The sequence below is a fragment of the Mus musculus genome, chromosome 2 (assembly GCF_000001635.26).
Source record: "Mus musculus strain C57BL/6J chromosome 2, GRCm38.p6 C57BL/6J".
Taxonomy (NCBI): Eukaryota; Metazoa; Chordata; class Mammalia; order Rodentia; family Muridae; genus Mus; species Mus musculus.
The window spans coordinates 104,997,131-105,017,118 of record NC_000068.7 but is presented as its reverse complement, the minus strand read 5'-3'; the positions used below and the strand labels follow the sequence as shown (position 1 = coordinate 105,017,118).

General features: G+C 39.3%; 2 protein-coding genes across 2 annotated transcripts in view; one reads left to right on the top strand and one right to left on the bottom strand.

Moving 5' to 3' along the window:
* Window positions 1–91: 91 nt before the first annotated feature.
* Eif3m (eukaryotic translation initiation factor 3, subunit M) lies at window positions 92–17,463 on the top strand. Its single transcript, NM_145380.2, has 11 exons — window positions 92–173; window positions 2,217–2,349; window positions 3,236–3,374; window positions 3,798–3,921; window positions 4,174–4,268; window positions 10,280–10,363; window positions 11,239–11,338; window positions 12,113–12,194; window positions 15,705–15,848; window positions 16,817–16,877; window positions 17,278–17,463. Exons 1-11 carry the CDS (start codon window positions 132–134, stop codon window positions 17,396–17,398), a joined length of 1,125 nt encoding a protein of 374 aa, NP_663355.1. The 5' UTR covers window positions 92–131; the 3' UTR covers window positions 17,399–17,463.
* The window catches only part of Ccdc73 (coiled-coil domain containing 73), a 113,414-nt gene continuing 110,807 nt past the window's right edge, over window positions 17,382–19,988 (bottom strand). The window contains exon 18 of the mRNA NM_177600.4: window positions 17,382–18,156. Coding sequence (NP_808268.2) covers window positions 17,935–18,156 — 222 coding nt within the window. The 3' untranslated portion in view covers window positions 17,382–17,934. The remainder of the gene's footprint in view (window positions 18,157–19,988) is intronic.

Below are 19,988 nucleotides of genomic sequence, written 5' to 3'. Positions count from 1 at the left end.
GGGCCCCGCCCACGAGGCCCGCCCTCTGTGGCTGACCCGGAAGCGGTTGTGCGTAACCCTGTACGGCACCGCTCTCTTTTCCGGTCGGCGTGTTTCTGGATCGGAGCGTCTTCCGCAGCCCGGCCTTCACCATGAGCGTCCCGGCCTTCATCGATATCAGCGAGGAAGACCAGGTGCACGATGCTGGGCCCTCGGGGCAACGGGTGCGGGGGATTCCCGGGACGGAGCCCGTGAGGGGGAGCGCGCTCTCCTGACCTGGGTCTCGGCGCGTGCGCGGCCGAGGGTCCGGATGCGGGCCCGGTGGGCGCCAGGGCTCGTCCGCAGTCGTCGATGACGACCCAGAACTTTTCGGGGACAGGGACCAGCGTCTGCTAAGTTCGCGTGTGGCCCGCAGGAGCAACTTTGAGCGTGTGAATGCGGGCCTTCCGCGGCCACAGGCGACGGTGGCATGCATTTTACTAGTTGGCTCGCGTTTTCTGTTCCCAGGCGGCTGGGAGGCAGGAGCATCTGGCGGGCCATCCTGGACACTTTGAAGTTCACTAATTGGGGTTTACACCTGGGTGTACAGGACAGATGGCTTCTCCTTTTTCTGTAACAGGAGGTTAATTGTTGGGATGACAGTCTTTTAATTTTCTACAACCCAAACTGTTCTTCGTGAGCATGCATACGCTTTTATAATACCCACTGACAGAAACTTGGGGTTCCATATGTTACACAGGAGAAGAAAGGAAGTTATGCACACATAGAAAGATGCCGCATTAAGAGTATTTGACAGCAGAGGAAGCTAGAGTTCCCAGGCATTGACTAGTATTTACCAAAAAGGTACTTCAGGCCAGGGGCTGAATAGAGCCTTGGCATTGGCCATATTGTAGAGTGTCTTGTTGTCAGCAAGAATGATATAAAAACATTAAACTTAACTAATTCTTAGAAAAAGATTTGTAAAGCAGGAAGTGAACAAATGCTTTCTTTACATCTTGGTTAGATTATATATTTGTGTCATAAAGAAAAAGAATGATTTCTGCTGTTATTTTGCTTTTTCTAATATGACACTTGAGTTTTCAAAATATCTTTTTTATAATACCATGCCATCTTCTGTATAAAATTACTATGCTATTGTTTGGAAAAATAATTCCATCAGACCTAAGGGTTTGTTAGGTTTCTGAGGTCACCAAACACATTTGTGGGATTAAAAATGTTGGTTATTTTCCCCAAGGCTCTTTTGGCTTTGTCCAGACAATTTGACATCCGTGCTTTTTCTTTCCCCAACCCCCTTCTTGTTTTGATATTTGGGAAGTGTTTCACTATGGCTTGTTAAACCTTGGCTGGCCAGGAACCTGTAGAGATCCCCCTGCCTCTGCCTCAAGTGCTGTGGTCACAGTTATATGTCACCTCACCCTGCCCACCACCTCACCCTGGCACCTGTGCATTTTCTAATGGAACGCTTTATACTGTGATTCTTTAAGTTTTTATTCTGTTAGCTTTAAGTCATCTACATTTCTGTTTCAGTGCATGAATGTTAAACCATCGAAGGAAAAACGTTGTTAAAGATCCTAACTAGAGAGTAAAGTAGGAAACATCCAAATGACTTATTTTAGTAGTTATTTTGATAGTACCAAAAGTGCTTTCTGCCTCTGAGAGTGATGTTATGTTTTAAGATATTTGTTATACAGTGCATTGATAGACAATTTGATACACATACACTTTCATGCAGGCTGCACTGACAGGCATTATCTTTTTATATTGGTATCTCCCAAAATGCTTGTCTCAAATGGTTCTCAAGTTATTAGCAAATGAATAGACTATTGTCCGGATGATGACTGTGATTTTAGTAGTGCTATTTATATATACATTTGACAGCTATAAAATTTTCACTTACTGGGGGAAAAAAACCTCTTCAACTTTGCCAAGTCAGATTGATGTATCTTTAGTCCCCATCCCTCCCAGTGGAGACCGCTTAAATGAAATAAGTAAAGCATTTGCTATAGACTGGAAGTCCAGTGGATACAGGTGGCAGGAAACTGAATATGATCTTTGTGAACTATGTGTCTGCGTGGACTTTGTAGAGGGAGGGAGGGAATCAACACAATTGGAGGGTAGTTAGTTAGCACTTGCATGTTACTTTGGAAGCAGGGCAGATGAGTTTGATATTTGTGTTTTATCATAACTTGATTTTTACAAGTGGATCTAGAGATTTAGCAACCCTGTTTGATTCATAGGCTGCTGAACTTCGAGCTTATCTGAAATCAAAAGGAGCTGAGCTCTCAGAAGAAAACTCGGAAGGTGGACTTCATGTAGATTTAGCTCAGATTATTGAAGCCTGTGATGTGTGTCTGAAGGAAGATGATAAAGGTTTGTTTTAATTCATTCTACAAAATATTTCTTACAAGTTCTCTACCTTAAAGTTTTTCTTGTCAGTTATATGCTTTGGTTTGAGACTTAAGATTTTTAAGCAATGTAGAAGGGAAAGAATACAATCAAAAATAATTATGAAGATATTTTTCAATTAAATATTTTCAGTTAGTTTTAAATGTAATATTTTCATATAATTTCAGGGTTTTTTTCTGTTAGACCTATAAAGTAAGCCGTTCTGGGGGAACCTTTTAAAAAAACGGAAAAAGTGTGTGTGTTTGTACATATACTTGATGTTGATGGTTTTAAAATGAACTGAAGCGTTTGGATGGACATCAAAGAGGGTGTTATTTCAAGTAATATTTAATTTAATATTTAATTGTTCAGCTGCTGCCCATTGAGATACAGCTTCTCAATAGTCAGTATAGTTTCTGTACTGTGAACTCTGAAATATTTGTTAAAGTTTAAATATTAAATTTTTAGAGCGATTAATATCTCTAATACTTGAAAATGAGTTAAGCAGCAGGAATATAACAGCCATTCACTTCTAAATAATTCTCTACATGAGGTACAAAGTTTTCTTCAGTTGTTGAGACCTCCTGACCTAAAATCCAGCTAGTAATTTCAAGATGATTGTGTATTATGCCAATGGAAATCATAAAGAAAACGTGGATGTGTAAATGCTGGCGCTACAGTGGTGCTGGTGAGGTGAGAGTTCATGGATGCTGTAGTCTTAAAGCTCTCCCTGAAATCAAGGTGTTCTCTAACTTTCACAGTAGGCAAGCTATGTATTTTAAGCATCTTTGTATTGAAATACTAGAAATGTGTGCCAGATTGGACGCGCTGAAGGTTGTGTCTGCTGACTGTGCTCTTGATGCCTATGTAGATGTTGAAAGTGTGATGAACAGTGTGGTGTCCCTCCTGTTGATCCTGGAACCAGACAAGCAAGAAGCATTGATTGAAAGTCTGTGTGAAAAGCTGGTCAAGTTTCGGGAAGGCGAACGCCCATCTCTGAGACTACAGTTGTAAGTTTTAGACTGCAAGACCTAGGTGGAGAAATGGCTCTGCAGAGTGCCTGAGTTTAGTTCCCAACACTCGTGTCAGATGGCTCAGCTTCCCCTAACTCCAGCTCTTGGAGATCCAGTACTTCTGGTCTCTGCTGGCACCTGTGCACCTACACACACACACACATATACAAAATTTTAAATAATAAAAGTACATTTTTTTTTTAAAGATACAGCATTCAGAGGGATGTTTGTATGGTATAAATTATGATTGTTAGAAGCAGGAATTCTGGAATTGGACTGTCAGCAGCTTTCTGTCTTGGGCAGTCACTCAACCTTTCTGTGCCCCAGTTCCCTCTTTAGATGAAGTTATTATTAGTGCTGCCTTGTATTTGTGGTGAGAGCAAATAACCTCAATTAGTACTTTGGTTGTTTGTTAACCAGGCTCAGCAACCTTTTCCATGGGATGGACAAGAATACTCCTGTGAGGTACACAGTGTACTGCAGCCTCATCAAAGTGGCGGCATCATGTGGGGCCATCCAGTACATCCCAACGGAGCTGGATCAAGTGAGTGTTGTGCTTGTAGGAAGTGAAGCTTACTTAGGTGGGAACTCAGGTAGGAGCAGCTCTGTGTGCCCTCAACTTTGTCTTTGTTTCTCCTTTGGGAAGTGTGGCCCCCGGTGGACTCAGACTTGATGTGTAGTTCTGGATGAACTTGAACCCATCTTCCTGCTCCTCCTTAGTGCTGAGTGCACTAAACTGAATATGTGCTCCTCATCTCTCTTAATACATTCTCTCCTTCCCTCAATCGCGGTGCAGGTGAGAAAGTGGATCTCTGACTGGAAGCTCACCACTGAAAAGAAGCACACCCTCCTCAGACTGCTCTACGAGGCGCTCGTGGATTGTAAGAAAAGGTATTCCGAAGCGCTGCGCTGACTCCCAGCTCTAGTAGATGGGCGTGTTTCTTGAAGATAAGTTGAGCTAGTTGTTTTTACCTTGTTCTCCACAGCATCAGAAATCTTTAGCTCCTGAGTAATTGCAAAGACTTAACTGAGCAGCATAACTAGAGAGCTGGAGATGTGGTGTAGTTAGTAGAGAGCTGGGAGGAGTGGGGCCCCGAGTACACACCCGGAACCACTTAAAACCAGATGTGGTGGGTGGGCTTCTGATCCTGGTGCTGGGGAGGCAGTGGGATTCATCCTCTGAGGTGTATACAAAGTGAATTTAGGACCAGTCTGGGGTACATAAGTCCCTGTCTTAAAAAATAAATAAATAAATAAAATTTGTTCTCATCTTTAAACTTTCCAGAAAGGAAAAATTGAATGTGTTCTAAAACAGTTGTAAACCCCAAAGCTGTATATGATGTTAGATGAGGTTATTTAATGTTTCGATGGTTCCAGGGTGATGCTGTCGTTTTTGTTAAGAGGTGGTGTGGGCTCTGAGAAAGAGAAGTTGCTCTGAGCTAAGAACTGCAGAATTAAATGAGTTCTTTCTTCTTGGGTTCCGGCAAGGTGTTGGTGTAAAGGCTTCTTTCTGTTCAACTCCTCAAACCCACTGGCCAAAATACCGTCTACTCAGTATCCTAGCTTTAGGTGCCTGCAGACAGTCAGCCATGTTGTCTGGCAGTTTAAATGAAGGCTAGCCCTGGCTGCTTTACCTAGCTTTTTCTTATGTGTTTAATACTTCTAACAATGATGACAACAACAAAAACAAAAACAAAACCCACCATTCTTCAGTTAATTTCCTTACACAAATTTCACCATAGCTTTTAGTGCTAGTATTAGCAAGATGAATTCACTTGTTATGTGGTACATTGCAAATATTTTCATACTGTTTAAGAAAAATAAGGATATGATTTTGATGTGAAGGTTGATGTGTTTTATAATAAGTAAATAGTGCTTACCTTTGTAATCTGTGCTCTGAAGCAGTGGGTAGTTTACTCTATGGTGGCCTGGTTGTGACAGCAATTTAACCAGTTGTCAGTAAAAGGTTGAGAGGAATTAGTTTTACTTTGAAGACTATTTAAAATGGAATACATGCAGACTATAAGAGGCACGTGTATTTTAGTATACAGGCTGTAGAATCAGGCCTCTGGGCTTCAAACCTTGAGTTTATTTGTATGGCTCTGAGCAGAATAGACTGCTTAGTGTAGCTGTAGTAATTCAAAATGAAAACAGTACTTCTTACCTCAGGTTGCTAAGGACATCACATGGAGTTTTAAAGGCTTCATTACTACACAGACACTTGTCAGTGTTGAACAGGACTATCTTCCTGTTGCCCTTGTCAGTGTTGAACAGGACTGTCTGCCCTGTTGCCCTTTTCATTTTTAAGCTTGCCTTTAGGAGCTGAGTTGGTTTTTCGAATGCAGTGGTTTTAGGTGATGGGTGTTATGATTGCCTGTAAGTAAGGTGCTTGCTGGATGGAGTTGGAACCTCCTCTCTGGAGGATTTCTCTTTAGCATTGCTTGTTTGGCTCTCAGTCTGTTATGATGGAAAGGAAATAATGGCGTTCCAGGGCTATTCTCAGAGAAGCGAGATAGGTCAATACCATCTACCAGGACTACTGGATATGTCCTGGTGTTTGCATATTACAATATACTTAATCACAGCTATGCACTTTTCTCTTTTTAAAAAGTTTTATGAGGCAGGGAGTGTGCAGGAGGGGCACAGGAGTGAGTGAATATCAAGAGGACAGTTCTCTCCTTCCACCTTTCCATTGGCTCCTGAAGGCCTTCCACAGATGTTCCCCTTTGCAGGGCAAATACCTTTGCCTTTGAGGCCTCTCTGGTATTCTTCTCTCAGTCATTGCTCTCCGTCTTCCCTACCTATTCTGTTGTATTTGTTCTCTGTGGTTTGCTTGCTTGCTGGAGTTATGGAGGAGCCAAGGACCTAGTGTACCTTAGGTGGGCTGGTTCTTTGTGTTGGTGGTTTATATTCCCTGCAGCACACTTGGCATCTGGGCAACACCCGTGCCCTGACGTGGGCCAATCACCCAGTCACTGCAAGCTCAAATGTCTCTGAGGGTGCTGCTACCTTGAACAATCTTCTTATTCTTAAATGTTATCTACACATTGATGATTTCTAGTTTTTACCTCTTCTGCTGCTTCTCTGAACTTCAGGTGTCCATTCCTAGTTAACATCTCCCATAGAGTGTATGAAAGGCATCTTAGACTTGATAGTTCTAAAAGTAGATTTTCCTCCAGAACTCAAGAAATTACCATCTCCATTTTTCCAGTTGCTTAAGACCAAAATTTGGACTTTATCTTTGACTTCTCTGTCTTATATCCATCAACAAACCCTCTAGGCTTTGAGTAAATCTAAAGTCGACCATGTCACTTCCATTGCTACCAAATGGCTAAGCCACTGTCCTTTCTTACTTTATTTAAATTAACCACTAACCAGTCCTTGTTTTGATCTTTGTCAAACTGTTCTTAACACAGCTGACAGAAAGTTCTATTTAAGATGGATGACCAGACTTTCTCCTCTAGAGAGAACCCTCCCGGGCTTCATTCAGAGTAGCAGGACAAAGCCAACTTTAGTCCCATGGCACTGCCTTTTCCCAGAATACTGCCTAGGTATCCATGTGGCTCCCCTTCCTCATGTCATGCAATGGTTCCAGGTGTTGGAGGGCCTTCTCTGCCTCCTTTGTAGCTAACAGCCCTCCTCATCTCTGTTACTATATATTTCCTTTTTGCCAACAGGAATACAATATATTTAATGTTTAGTTTTGTCCCCACTAAAAGACATCCTTCATGAAGGGTCGGACTTGTTACTAGAACAGTAGCCAGTAGGCAATTGTTATATATGAATCAGATGAGTCACTGTTGCTAACATCATCACAGCCAAGCAGTGGCTACAAGAGGCAGAGATGTGAGTCGCTGTCCAGTGCTAGCTTGAACTGGTGAGGATGTGCCTTCCAAAGGCACGCAGTGTGAAATTTCCTGGATCTCGTTGTAAGCATATAAGAACTCTTTTTTTTCCTAGTTTTCTGAACTGAGAATGCATGTTTTAGATCTGATCCTTTATTCTGTGGAACAGATGCAATGCAGTGTACGCCACTGTGTGTTCTTGGTCTTTCCTCAGCATGTGCCTGCGCTCCCTCCAAGCTCTTCTGTTTAGTAACTAGTCTCCTTTTACTTCAGGTTCTCCCTCCCTCCCTCCCTCCCTTCCTACTTTTTGTTTTATGTATGTACCTGAAGGTATGTATGCATTCAGGTGCCCTAGAACCAGAGTTAGAGTCAGTTGTGGGCTTCCTGATGTGGGTGCTGGAACCAAGCCCATGTCCCCTGCAAGAGTAACTTATGCTCTTAATTTCTGAGCCATCTCTCCAGGCCCTTCTTCACACCTTTGTAATAAAAATCCATGTCTGTAATCCAAGCTGTTTTACTAAAAACTTGAGATCTATATGTGTGAATGTTTTCTGTTTGAACTTCTGTGTATAGCCCATGGCACCATGTACTCAGTGTAACCAAAATGAAGTGACATTTCTTTTCTTAGTCTCTGTTCCTTATCAGTAAATGCCAAGATGATGGTTTCATTCCTTCCTCTCTGCGTCTTCATTCTACATTTCATTCCTGCCTCTCTGCATCTTCTGTGATGGCCATACCTAGTTATTTCTGCTTCTCCAGTGCTCTGTCTGCAAACATCACCATTGGTTTTCTGCATTGTTGCAAAACTCTTCAAAGTAGTCTTCTGTGTTCTCTGATGAGCATGATTTTTTTCTTTGAAATTTCATTATGTTATATAGTTTTTTCCATTTGCTTTGATCCAGTATGGAATCCTTAATGTGGCACATAGTTCCAGCATACAGTCTCACCTACTGTGTTAGTGGATAATGAAAGCTGTCTCACCAGTTTTATAGTGACAGACTACAAAAAGTATGCTTAAATATTCTCTCAATGTATCTCTTGCACACACATTGCACCCGTGCCATATTCTTATTTTTCACACCTTAAACAAGGGAACTTCTATCAGGTCAGGATCACCATACATTTCCCAGTCTACACAGGAGGTGGTACCTGCCTCTATATGACTCATAAGGACATGGTTGCTGCTTTTTAAAAAATGTATTAATGTATTGATTTGTGTGGGGTGCGCGTGTGTAAACACATGCACGTGTATATGCCTGTGTACATGTGCCATGGTGCACAGGTGGACGCTGAAGGACAACCTGTGGGAGTTGGTTCTTTGCTGCCACCATGTGAATCCCAGGGATCAGACTCAGGATGTCGGGCTTGGCAGTAAGTGCCTTAAACCTGAGCCACCTCTTACACCTATGTTTTAACCTTTCTAAGTGGTTGAGGGAGAAAAAGCCATATGAAGGGTAATATTCCATGACATGAACATTATATGGAATCCAAGTTTGAGCATATGAGAACTTGTTGGTGTACATCTATTGGTGTTCGTGTGCACATTCTCAAGCTAGGTTGGCCAGGAACTGAATGGATAGAACAGAGACCCATTAGCTTGCCAAACATTTAAAAACATTTACTCTCTCAGCCTTTGCAAGAAGCTGCCTATTCCATTCAGAATGGTCTGCTTTTTAAGAGGATTTTATTGTTGTTGTTGTTGTTTATGTGTGTGTGGGTATTTTGCCTGCATGTATGTCTGTGTACCATGTGCCTGTCTAAATTTTAAAGAGTGATGCTAGTTAGCTAAGCCCTTATATGACATATGCCATACTATACAGTTTAAATGGAGTACTTGATTTTTAGTAAAAAGACTTGTAGTTGTACTAGATTAAAATATACTGTGGTTTCTAAGACTAGAAGGCATAGTGTGCCTGGAATGGAGAATAGATAAACTATAGTGGTACGTGGGTTTCTTAATGCTTTCCTTTGGATTTTTATAATTATAGATAGCACTGTGTTTTAGACTCTGTGTGTGTGTGTGTGTGTGTGTGTATACATACACAAACACATATATACACATATGCATTCACACATACATACATACATACATACATACATACATACATACATACATACATACATACATGTTTGACAATCCAGGTTATCTGGCTTGGCAGCAAATGCCTTAAACCTGAACCACCTCACATGGCTATGTTTAACATTTCGCATACATATATAATATACATACATCATTGAACTTAAGGCAAACACAATTCCTACTGTGTTTCTTAGGTTGAGTGTAGTTAGGAAGGGAAGAAATCTCTAGAAAAAGAAAAGGGGAAACCCCAGTGTTTCTCAGCTTAGCAACAGTGTCTGAACTAGCTGAAAGTCCATCCATTAAAGGGAGTAAGAAAGGGCAAAGGTAAATGCTGGGCTTGGTTGCTTAGTTTTTGGAGGTACTGGGGCTAGAATCCAGAGCCTTTCACACAGTTGGCAAGTACTTTACCATTGAGCTACATCCCCAGCCAGGATAAGCATGTGAGCCTCCAAAGTGAATGAATGTGCTCAGGAATTCTACCCTCTTATGAGAGTAAAGACTGACCATCCACATGCTTGTAAGGATATTTTACATCTGAAAGCTATTTTAAGCAGTGATGTAAATGCTTGATGTTGGCTCAGCAGCCACACTGTCCTAACAACTTAACTTGAGCCTTTATGCCTTTGCCCGGCAAGTCATCCTACCCTGTCTTCCACCTTAGCCTGTATTACAGCAAAGACTGGAGGGTCAAGGGAGATTTCCTATTTTAGGGTCTCAGCTTACCTAACACACCTTCAGAGACTCTATTTGCTCTATAAAGCCACCCCCACTTACTGCCCTTTTTTTTTTCCCTTGCCTTTTATTTTCTTCATAGTACTTAATCATTTATTAGTTTTCCTTAGTTGTTTGACAGGTTCTGTGAGTTTTTACTTTTTTTAAGAAACAGCCATCTTGGTCACTGTTTCATATATGTATCAGTATTTTTAGGGGAGAGAGTGACTACCAAAATTCAGACCATTGAAATGATCTCTTTTTAGTGATGCTGCATCAAAGGTCATGGTGGAATTGCTCGGGAGTTACACAGAGGACAATGCTTCCCAGGCTCGAGTTGATGCCCACAGGTAATATTGGACAGTGCTCCAGTGAGCACTTAACCATCGACTTAGAGATGAGCTACAGACTTCAGTTCAGCAACTGACGTAATCTCTGTAACAGGCCAGGGCTAGTCAGTAGCATGTTCAGGATTGATACTGCATGTGAAACAGCGCTTGGGAGTTACTGTACAGGCTTGTGTTGCTAGAGGCTAGTAAGTACAACCGAAGAATTAGAACTCACTCTCTGGTCAGTTTTTTTCTTTTTTTTTTTCTTTTTTTTTTTGTTTATTTGTTGTTTTTTCTAGATAGGGTTTCTCTGTTTAGCCCTAGCTGTCCTGGAACTCACTTTGTAGACCAGGCTGGACTCAATCTCAGAAATCCGCCTGCCTCTGCCTCCCAAGTGCAGGCAGTTTCTTCTTAATAAGGTATGTAGATGGGAGAAAGTTTGGTTACTAGGCAAAATTTAGCCGTTTGCTAATGAGAAAATAAGGACTTTGTGCTGTGTCATTAACATAAAATGAGGCTAGAATTAGGTTTTTATGAAATTTCTGCACAGGGTTATTATTGAATATGTACTTGGACATGGCAGGGGTTCTGCTTTGGAGTTAGACTGCCAGTGTTTAAGCTTTTACCACAGAACTTAATTGGCATTTGCTAGCTGAGTTTCTTGTTTTTCTTAAGTGTCTTTCATGATCTCTAAAATGGTCGTGAGAACAGTGAGCTGTTGCATTCCAGCTGTCAGAGCACACCCTCAGTGAAATAGTACTGACCTGTTTTAACCAGAATTTGTATCCTGTCCATCCTATATTGAATTTAGATTATTAAATTAAATATATTTTATGATCTACCAAATAACCAACAAGCTAGGATTTCAAGGCCTTGCTTTTTGTTTTCTTACCAAGGTGTATTGTGCGGGCACTAAAGGATCCAAATGCCTTTCTTTTTGACCATCTTCTTACTCTAAAGCCAGTCAAATTTTTGGAAGGCGAGCTTATCCATGATGTAAGTAGTTTGTCTTTTGGTCTGAATTGTATTCTCTCCAGAGTCTGTTTTTTTTTTTTTTTTTTTTAAGTATAGAATAGAGTTTATTCAGGGCATGGGGGGGGGAGTTAAGAGAGTAGTAGAGGCAGAGAAAGGGAGAGAGAGGGGAGGGGAGTTGAGTACAAGAGCAAAGCAAGAGAGAAGCAAGAGATGGAGAGATCAAGAGCCTCTCTAGAGTCGTAAATGCTGAAGCAGCAGCCTTGTCCTGTCTGTGTCCATGCAGGAGGTTACTGGAGAGCTCCTACGCTCTCTTGGGAGCAGGCTGGTAGAACCTCCTTTCTCCATCCACTGAACACTGCTCCTTTAGCTTCTGTCTTGGCCTGGCCATTTTGAACTTCATTAACTACATTTCTTTTTATTAATATTACCAGCCCAACATAAAATAAAAAGCCACAGTCTTGGTCACTACCAAGTGTTGGTCAAATAACCAGCATTTCGGAGGCTGGGGCAAGGAGGTCGTAAGTTCAAAACCAGTGTGAGCTATATATAGCAAGAGGTTCGTTCTCCAGCAACAAATGAACTCCATGTTCATAGTTTTGAAGCACAAGTAATTATTTTATATTGCCTTCCACTTGGGCTAAGTGTCTTAGAGCTTAGTGTACAATGAACTAGATGATGTTTGGGCAGTATACTGATAGGCTTCTACATTAAATGTGGAGAATTATTGTTAGAAGTTGTAAAATATCCTGACTGTTCATATAGCTTCTGTCTTGATGTTGTCTCTTATCTCTGTAGTTATTAACCATTTTTGTGAGTGCTAAATTGGCATCGTATGTCAAGTTCTATCAGAATAACAAAGACTTCATAGATTCACTTGGTAAGTGTTGGGTATTGATTGGGTTGGTTTTGTATTTGTTTTTGTGGTTTTTTTTGGGGGTTTTTTTGTTTGGTTGTTTTTTGTTTTGTTTTTTTGAGGGAGAGACGGGAATGCGCATGGACCCATCACAACTAGCAGAGAAGTACTTATTTTAAAAGCTTTTAAGATTTCATGATGAAAGGCTAATGGTTATGATTGACACACACTTTACGTTATTGTTTAGACACATGCTGATGTGTATAAACCATAGTTGCAGGATCATATCAGGTTTCGCTCCCCTTTAATAAATAATATTCCATAAATGGTTGACTCCACTGCCAAAAATGAATGTATAGTGGTATTTACACAGTAGTAAAAGTTCTTTGAAAACAGTATAAGAAGTCTTGATTTTGTCTTTGATGTTCTTTTGGTTTCTTTGGTTTTGTATTTTTATTAACATGCTATTGGTGTGGTGTGTGTGCACTCACATATGTCTGGATATCGGAAGACAACCAGGAAGAGTCTGTTCTGTCCTCCTCTGCTGGTTCTAGGTATCATGCTCTGTTGGTTCTAGGTATCATGCTCTGGCTTGGGGCAAGTGTCTTTCCAGGACAAGCCATCTTGCCAGCCTTTGAACAGGTTTTACATGTTCTTAAACTACTAGTTTTTTAAGTTTTGTTTGAATGCTTATGTCAACTGAAATAAAGGGACTTTATTTTTCTGGTAGGTAGCAATTAAAATACAGTAGAAGTTGATTTGTGTTTCATATTAAAATGGATGATTAACCTTATTGGCTGTGTGAGGTGTGGATACTGAAGAGGACTATTGGGAGTTACTTGACTAAGCTCATGTTGTAGCTTGGTTAACTTTATTCCTGTTACCTGTACATTCTGTACAGCCAGTGGTTTGGGGGGAAGGTTGAGTTATTTGTACAGCAAATGGTTTTGGGGGAAGGTTGAGTTATTTGAACATACAGTGTTTGAAATGTACCAAGACTAGATGCATGAATGTCTGTGTAGACTACTTCGCCAGGTGCACTAGACCCAGAAAACCACATTCTGTCCCAGTTAATTTGCTTTGTGGCATGAAGCTGTGTGATGGAATGTTAATGTCAGCAACCTCTTTATTTACGCACTAAGGCAAAAGGAGTAGTAATTAACACTTTGACACTCCCCCATCGATGTGTAATTGACTGTTTCAAAGGAGCACTGGTTCATAAGCTATTGCATGCATTAAAACTGCGTTTTCTATATTGCAGCATTTTAAGACAAGGGTCAGTGACAATGCAGAAATTGCTCAATGATGCACATTTTTTTATTACTGCATTAAGGTTTTGACATATTAGTAATGAATAAATGTTTCCATAAAATTAGATTTTTTATAACTTTAAAATTGAAATACGATGGAGAGCCCTGAGCCTTCCTCTGGGAAGGGAGCCCAGTTCATGAACCAAAGCGCCGCTGCCTTTAGATTTGTAACTCAGGCTTCCCCTGCATAATAGTTTGCTTTTTCAGAGCAGGCATCCTAAAGACTGTACGTTTGGGTCCTTATTTAAAAGTAATGGCTATAAATGTGGTTTTTAGGCTGAAATAAATGATTTTATGCAGTTCATTCCCAGGAATAATTTTCATTCCTTTGATATATTTTCATTTATAGTAGGGGTCCTGCACAAGAGTATCATTAAACTATTTTTAATGCTATTGGTGTGGGTGTGTGTGCACTCACATATGTATGGATATCAGAGTATTTTTAGGGACTAGAGAGATGTCTCAGTAAGTAAAGGTACTTGTGCAAGTATGAGAACTAGCGTCAGATTGCAGCAGCCCTGGAAAAGCTGGGTGAGTCTTTGTTATCCAGTGCTGGTCTTGCAGAACAGGCAGATCTCAAGGTCTGCAGGCGAGGCAGGCTAACTGAATGCTGGGATCCAGGTTCAGTGAGAGCCCTTTCTCAAGCGAGTGGAGAAGGGATAGCAGAGCCTACAGCTTTACCCACTGTCTCCATGAGCACACACACCTGTATCTGTGCGTGCCATTTTTAATCAGACCCTCAGAATTTGAGAAGTTATATTGTTTTTTCATAATCAGAGGACTTTATGCACATATAACTGAGAATGCTAAGGGATTTTTGAGAATTTTTTAATATTACTTGATAGGATCAAATTCCTAGCTGCTAGTTTACTATGCCAACTAGAAAAGAAATTCCTTAATTTGCCTTTTGTTTTTGAACATCTTCAACTAGAAATCTGCTTTTTTATAGATGCTTTAAGAGAAATGCTAATGTTATAAGTATTACATTCCACAGGTGGCATCAGTTTGTCAAAACATTTTTTTTTAATTAACAATGACAACTTGGGCCAGTTGTATCATTATCTTGTGTCAACCAAATTGCCCTAACATGTCTACATGTAATCTGGTGTTACCCAGTTCTACCTTCTTGCTTCAGAAAGTTAATCACCATCTGATTTGCATTTGCTAATTAGGGTTAATGTGCACTAATTGATTTTTTTTGATGCTTGTAAATTAACATTAAACTCAGCAATACTTACTTGTGTACCTCATTCATTTGAGTTATGATCATGTTTTTGTTGAATCTGTGCCAAATCAGAAGCCTGTATCGCAATTACAGCTAATTAACAGATGATCGTGTCCTGTATTAACAGGCTTCCCTAGTCTTCCACTAATACATGAATGCTATGTCATTTTATTCATGTGTGTTTAAATAATTTATAATACACTTGGAATAATTCTGCTTTTTAAAACTTGTTTTGATAATACAGTACTGTCAAAACAAGTACATAATATTCTGCTGTAACTCCCTGCTTACAGCCAGCTAAAGATCCAAATAGCAAACACCTTCAATCCAGCATTCGGGAGGCAGAGGCAGGCAGATCTCTGTGAGTTTGAGGCCAGCCTGCTCTGCATGGCTCATTCCAGGACAGCCAGGACTATGTAGAGAGCCCCTGTCTCAAAAAAAAAAAAAAAAAAAAGAAAAGAAAACAAAAAAAAGAAAACAAAAAAAATCCAAAGGTCTTCATTATTTTGAGTTTCTACACTGTAGTATAGATGGGCCTAAATTCTCTGGCTATAATTCCACTTCGTAAACTAAGTCAATTACTTGATCTTTGGGTTTGATTTTAGTTAGTTAGTTAGTTAGTTTTAAGAACAACAAGATAGCTTATTATATTGACTTCAAGGTCTAAAGGGTTTTGTGATCTTAATAGCTTATAATAGTGTATATCATTAGAAATTATATAAATATTAAATGATTTATATAATTCTTTGGCCTTATCAAACATGCCTATCTGTTCAAAACATACTTGTAGCCCATGTGTAACTTTAGACCTAAATACATGTATTCTGTCATTGATTACTATAAAATACGATAGTTTAGAAAAAATCTTCAGTATTCTAAGGTCCAGTATAATTTGTCAGGTTTGTTCTATGTAAGTGCTCACACATAGTGACAACTACTACATGTAATTGTGGAAGCCTTGCATTGACACTCAACAGAGTTCACTGTTCTGTAATTTAGGCTTGTTACATGAGCAAAATATGGCGAAAATGAGACTCCTCACCTTTATGGGAATGGCAGTGGAAAACAAAGAGATTTCTTTTGACACAATGCAGCAAGAGCTACAGATTGGAGCTGATGATGTTGAAGCATTTGTTATTGATGGTAAGGCAGTAGAAAGAACATTGCTTTCTAGAATATCTACGATGTGGATCATTTTATCTTGAAATGAGCGTTATGCTAATAAAGCTGGGTTGTTTGGTAGTTCAAATTTATTTGAAGTAGAATGAAACGGCTTTGGGTTTTTTTTTGTTGTTTGTTTGTCCTAATTTCTAAAATCTCACACTACGTATGATGGTTAGAAGCAGGGATGTTTCCCTGGGTGTGCTGCTGCATGCTTGTAATGCTAACATTTTGGAGGCTGAGGTAGAAGGACTACCACAAGTCAACCAAGACTGTCTCAAAACAAAAAGAAGATAGATTTTAACCCACAGCTTCCAGTAGGACAGGAATATGGATATTGATTTGTGATCCTCAGGATTAAACACATAACTGCAAGTAGAGTGATGTAACTGTTAACCAAGCCTTTCATTGTAAAAGTTGTACAGTTAATAGAATGCGTAGAACTTGGTTTCTGTACTTGGCTTGGTTTCTAATAATCTAAGTTTCCAGTAGTTATCTAAAGAAATAATACATTATTTGGTAATTAATCCTCCCCATAAGTCACTGTAAAACAGAATAGAATTCTTTGTTTTGGCCAGGTCAAAACTGTGCCCAGGCTAGCCTTGAATTCAAGACAACTCTCCTGTTCTCGGCCTCCTAAGTGTTGAGATTATAGGCATGAGTCACCACACCTGCATTTTCAGCCAGAATCCCCAGTAAAAACATTATAACACTGAATAGTTAGTTCTAGCAGTTATCAGACACTAAATTACATAACCTTCTTGTTGCATTTTCTTTATTAGATTCAAAGAGCTGTTTTTGTTTGTTTGTTTGTTTGTTTGTTTGTTTGTTTAATAATGTTTCCAGCACTGTAAGAGTTTTATACTGGTCAATTTGGTCATACCTTAGCTGTTTTTTTCTTAGAACTTGTGTGTATAGCTAACATGTAAAAAAAAAAAATTCTCTTTCAGCTGTAAGAACTAAAATGGTCTACTGCAAAATTGATCAGACCCAAAGAAAAGTAGTTGTCAGGTAAGGCCTATAATATTTTGTTTCTGTAGGACAATTTAGTCTGTTCTGATGATTTACCTTAAATGTTTAGAGAAGCAAGGTAGTGTTCTTACTGTTGACTGTAGTTAAAACTTGGCTGTTTGTCATAATTTTATTAAGGTTCAGCTGAATGTGATTAGCTTATTTAATGAAAGAGTCCTATTTTCCAGCACATTTCATTTAATAGCTAAGTACTGGCTAGAATACTAATGACTTCGTGTCTGCTTTATAGATGTTGAGACGAGATCTATGTGGTCATGCTTAAATCCTCCTTCACCTTTAAATTGTATTTAATTTTAATTTGAAGAAGATTCAACTGTGTAGTATTTTGAAAGAATATTCAGCACTTAAGGTTAATTAATATTTTGTTCTTAATTTTTAGTCACAGCACACATCGGACATTTGGAAAACAGCAGTGGCAACAACTGTATGACACTCTTAATGCCTGGAAACAGAACTTGAACAAAGTGAAAAATAGCCTTTTGAGTCTTTCAGATACCTGAATTTTTATGAAAATGATTTTGTTCGTTGAGAAAAAAAGTTCTAAGTAAAACATTATCAACTGAAATTTGACTAATCTAGCTAATTATTTTCTCAGTTTTAAGGAATATCACAAACTCTAAAAAAAGTAACATTTCAAAGGGCCACTTAGTCTTAATCATATTTGAATTCTTTAAAGAAAGGAACTAATGAGGGATTGTTGGGGGATGATACCTATAGGGGGCTTCACCTCAAAAAAGGGAAACGTGGAGTGGGGGAAGGATCTGTGGGAGGGAATACTGGGGGGGGGACTGATATTAGGATGTAAAGTGTATAAATGAATTTAAGAATAACAAAAAAGGAACCAACAAACAGTGCTTTGAAGGAAATAAAGGGGAGACAAGTTAAAGGTGCCTAGGTGCTAACAGCAAGCTCTGTAAATACAACATGGGGTCTTCATCATAGTAGGAAAAGTTGAAGTGAAGATAGCTATAAACCTTACATGAACAATCCTTTACCCGAGTGCATCAACCTCACTAATGAAAGCATTTATCAACATTTAATCAATTATGTTATCCAGCATCTCTTCTACTTTTCTTCTTTTGGGCTGGTTGTCGCTTTCTAAGCTGAGTAACTTTTCAATTTCAGTGAGTCTATTCATCACAAGGCTCTGCCAGTCATTGTTACCAGGAGAAAAGGTGAGTGGATCAGGAGAATCTGTAACCTTGACTGTCTGGGAATGGCTTTGTTGCACAGTTGAGATCAAAGGCTCTGCTTTCACCTAGGAAAGATCACCTTTATTTTACCACCAGAATTACCACACAAATGACAGTCAGGAAAATCAAAAATGCCTGCAGTTAGCGTAGAATAAAGCTCATAGCTGGCTTAGAATTACTGTAGCACTTTGGCAGCAACAGTCCCTAGTGTGAATCCCAGGCTTATTTATGTAGTAGCTCTTGTGTCCCTTGGATACCACAAATATTTTCTGAAAGGTCTTGAACTTATGATGAAATAAATTTAAAAACTATGCAGATAACTGTCAGTTTGTCTTTCATACCTTCCTTTCCCAAAAATGTCTGTTTGGTAATTTCTGTCAAACATTAGAAATTCAAACATATAAATTAAAAATGGCATTTCTGCCAGGCTTCCAACACTGTTTTTGAAGAGCCGGAAGGAGCGCTGAGGCAGTTAGAAGAGGCATGCTTCCAAGGCACTACACTAAATATCAACACTGTATTAAAAAGAACTCATTTTAAGGAATTTTTTTCTGATAGAATACTAGAAAATAGAGATATAAAGAAACTAAATATTGTTTTTACCCAGAAAGACTGCCAGTATTGTGGTGTTGGCTGTGGTCTCCTTTTTCTAGTTGTTCTTGATTATTCTATTGAATCTTCTGTCTTGCCTTTTCCTGTGAGCACTTTCCTGGGTCTTTAAATTTTTTCATAAAAAGTTTTGCAAAGGGCTTCAATCACAGTACCTTTTATTGAATGTGTAACTATATCATGAATAAGTACTGACAAAGTTTCTAGTTTATCCCTATCAAAAAATTTGAAATGATTTTATGGAAAACAATTGGTCCTCAGATAAGATTTCCAAATCTATTTTTTTTCCTCAAAGAGAAAATTAGATAGCTTTACTGTGTTTTTGGTGTGAGAGGTATATGCACATATTTTGTAAATACAAACTAATTTATATTAAAATCTTAATATTTCAACATAATAGTAAGCATTTTGATATAATTCTAAATGTCCCTTTTAAGATTTAGATCATAGCAGTTTATAATGGAAACAGTTATTTTTTTTTCTGTTCTTAAAAATTAGAGGCCAGCCAGGTGTGGTGGCGCACAGCTTTAATCCCAGCACTCAGGAGGCAGGGGCAGGCGGATTTCTGAGTTCGAGGCCAGCCTGGTCTACAGAGTGAGTTCCAGGAAAGCCTGGGCTACACAGAGAAACCCTGTCTCAAAAAAACAAAAAAAAAAAAAAAAAAAAAATAGAGGACAGCACCATCATATTCCATGCCCACAATTTAGACGAGAGCAAGCCACACTTATCACAAAAGCATGGTCTATCTCCTGTTGATTCTTGTGGAGATCTTTGAGGTGCGTGACATTAGGTGCTTATTACACTTGGTAAGCGTGACATGCGTATAGCATCTCATTCTAGTGGAAAGTAATGGAATTTTTTTTTAAGTTTTATTTATTTTATGTATATAAGTACACTGTTGCAGTCTTCAGACACACCAGAAGAAGGTGTCAGATCTCACTACAGATGGTTGTGAGCTACCATGTGGTTGCTGGAATTGAACTCAGGACCTCTGGAAGAGCAGCCAGTGCTCTTAACCGCTGAGCCTTCTCTCCAGCCCCAAGAGTAATGGAATTTTTAAGTGAGCTTAGGTGTTTAGAATTTAAACCAGGGTTCCCCTAAGAATGCTATATTGCTTAAAATTCTGTAATCATTCCCTGCTCTCCTCCAAGTTCAGAACCAAGGGTCTGAGCAAGTCTTATTCAGCTTTTCTGGACCTTGGTTTTTCCCTTCAGCTTCTTAAAACTTTAGACACAATTACTGTAAAATTAGAAATGTGTCATGAAATTAAATGTACATAACTATACAT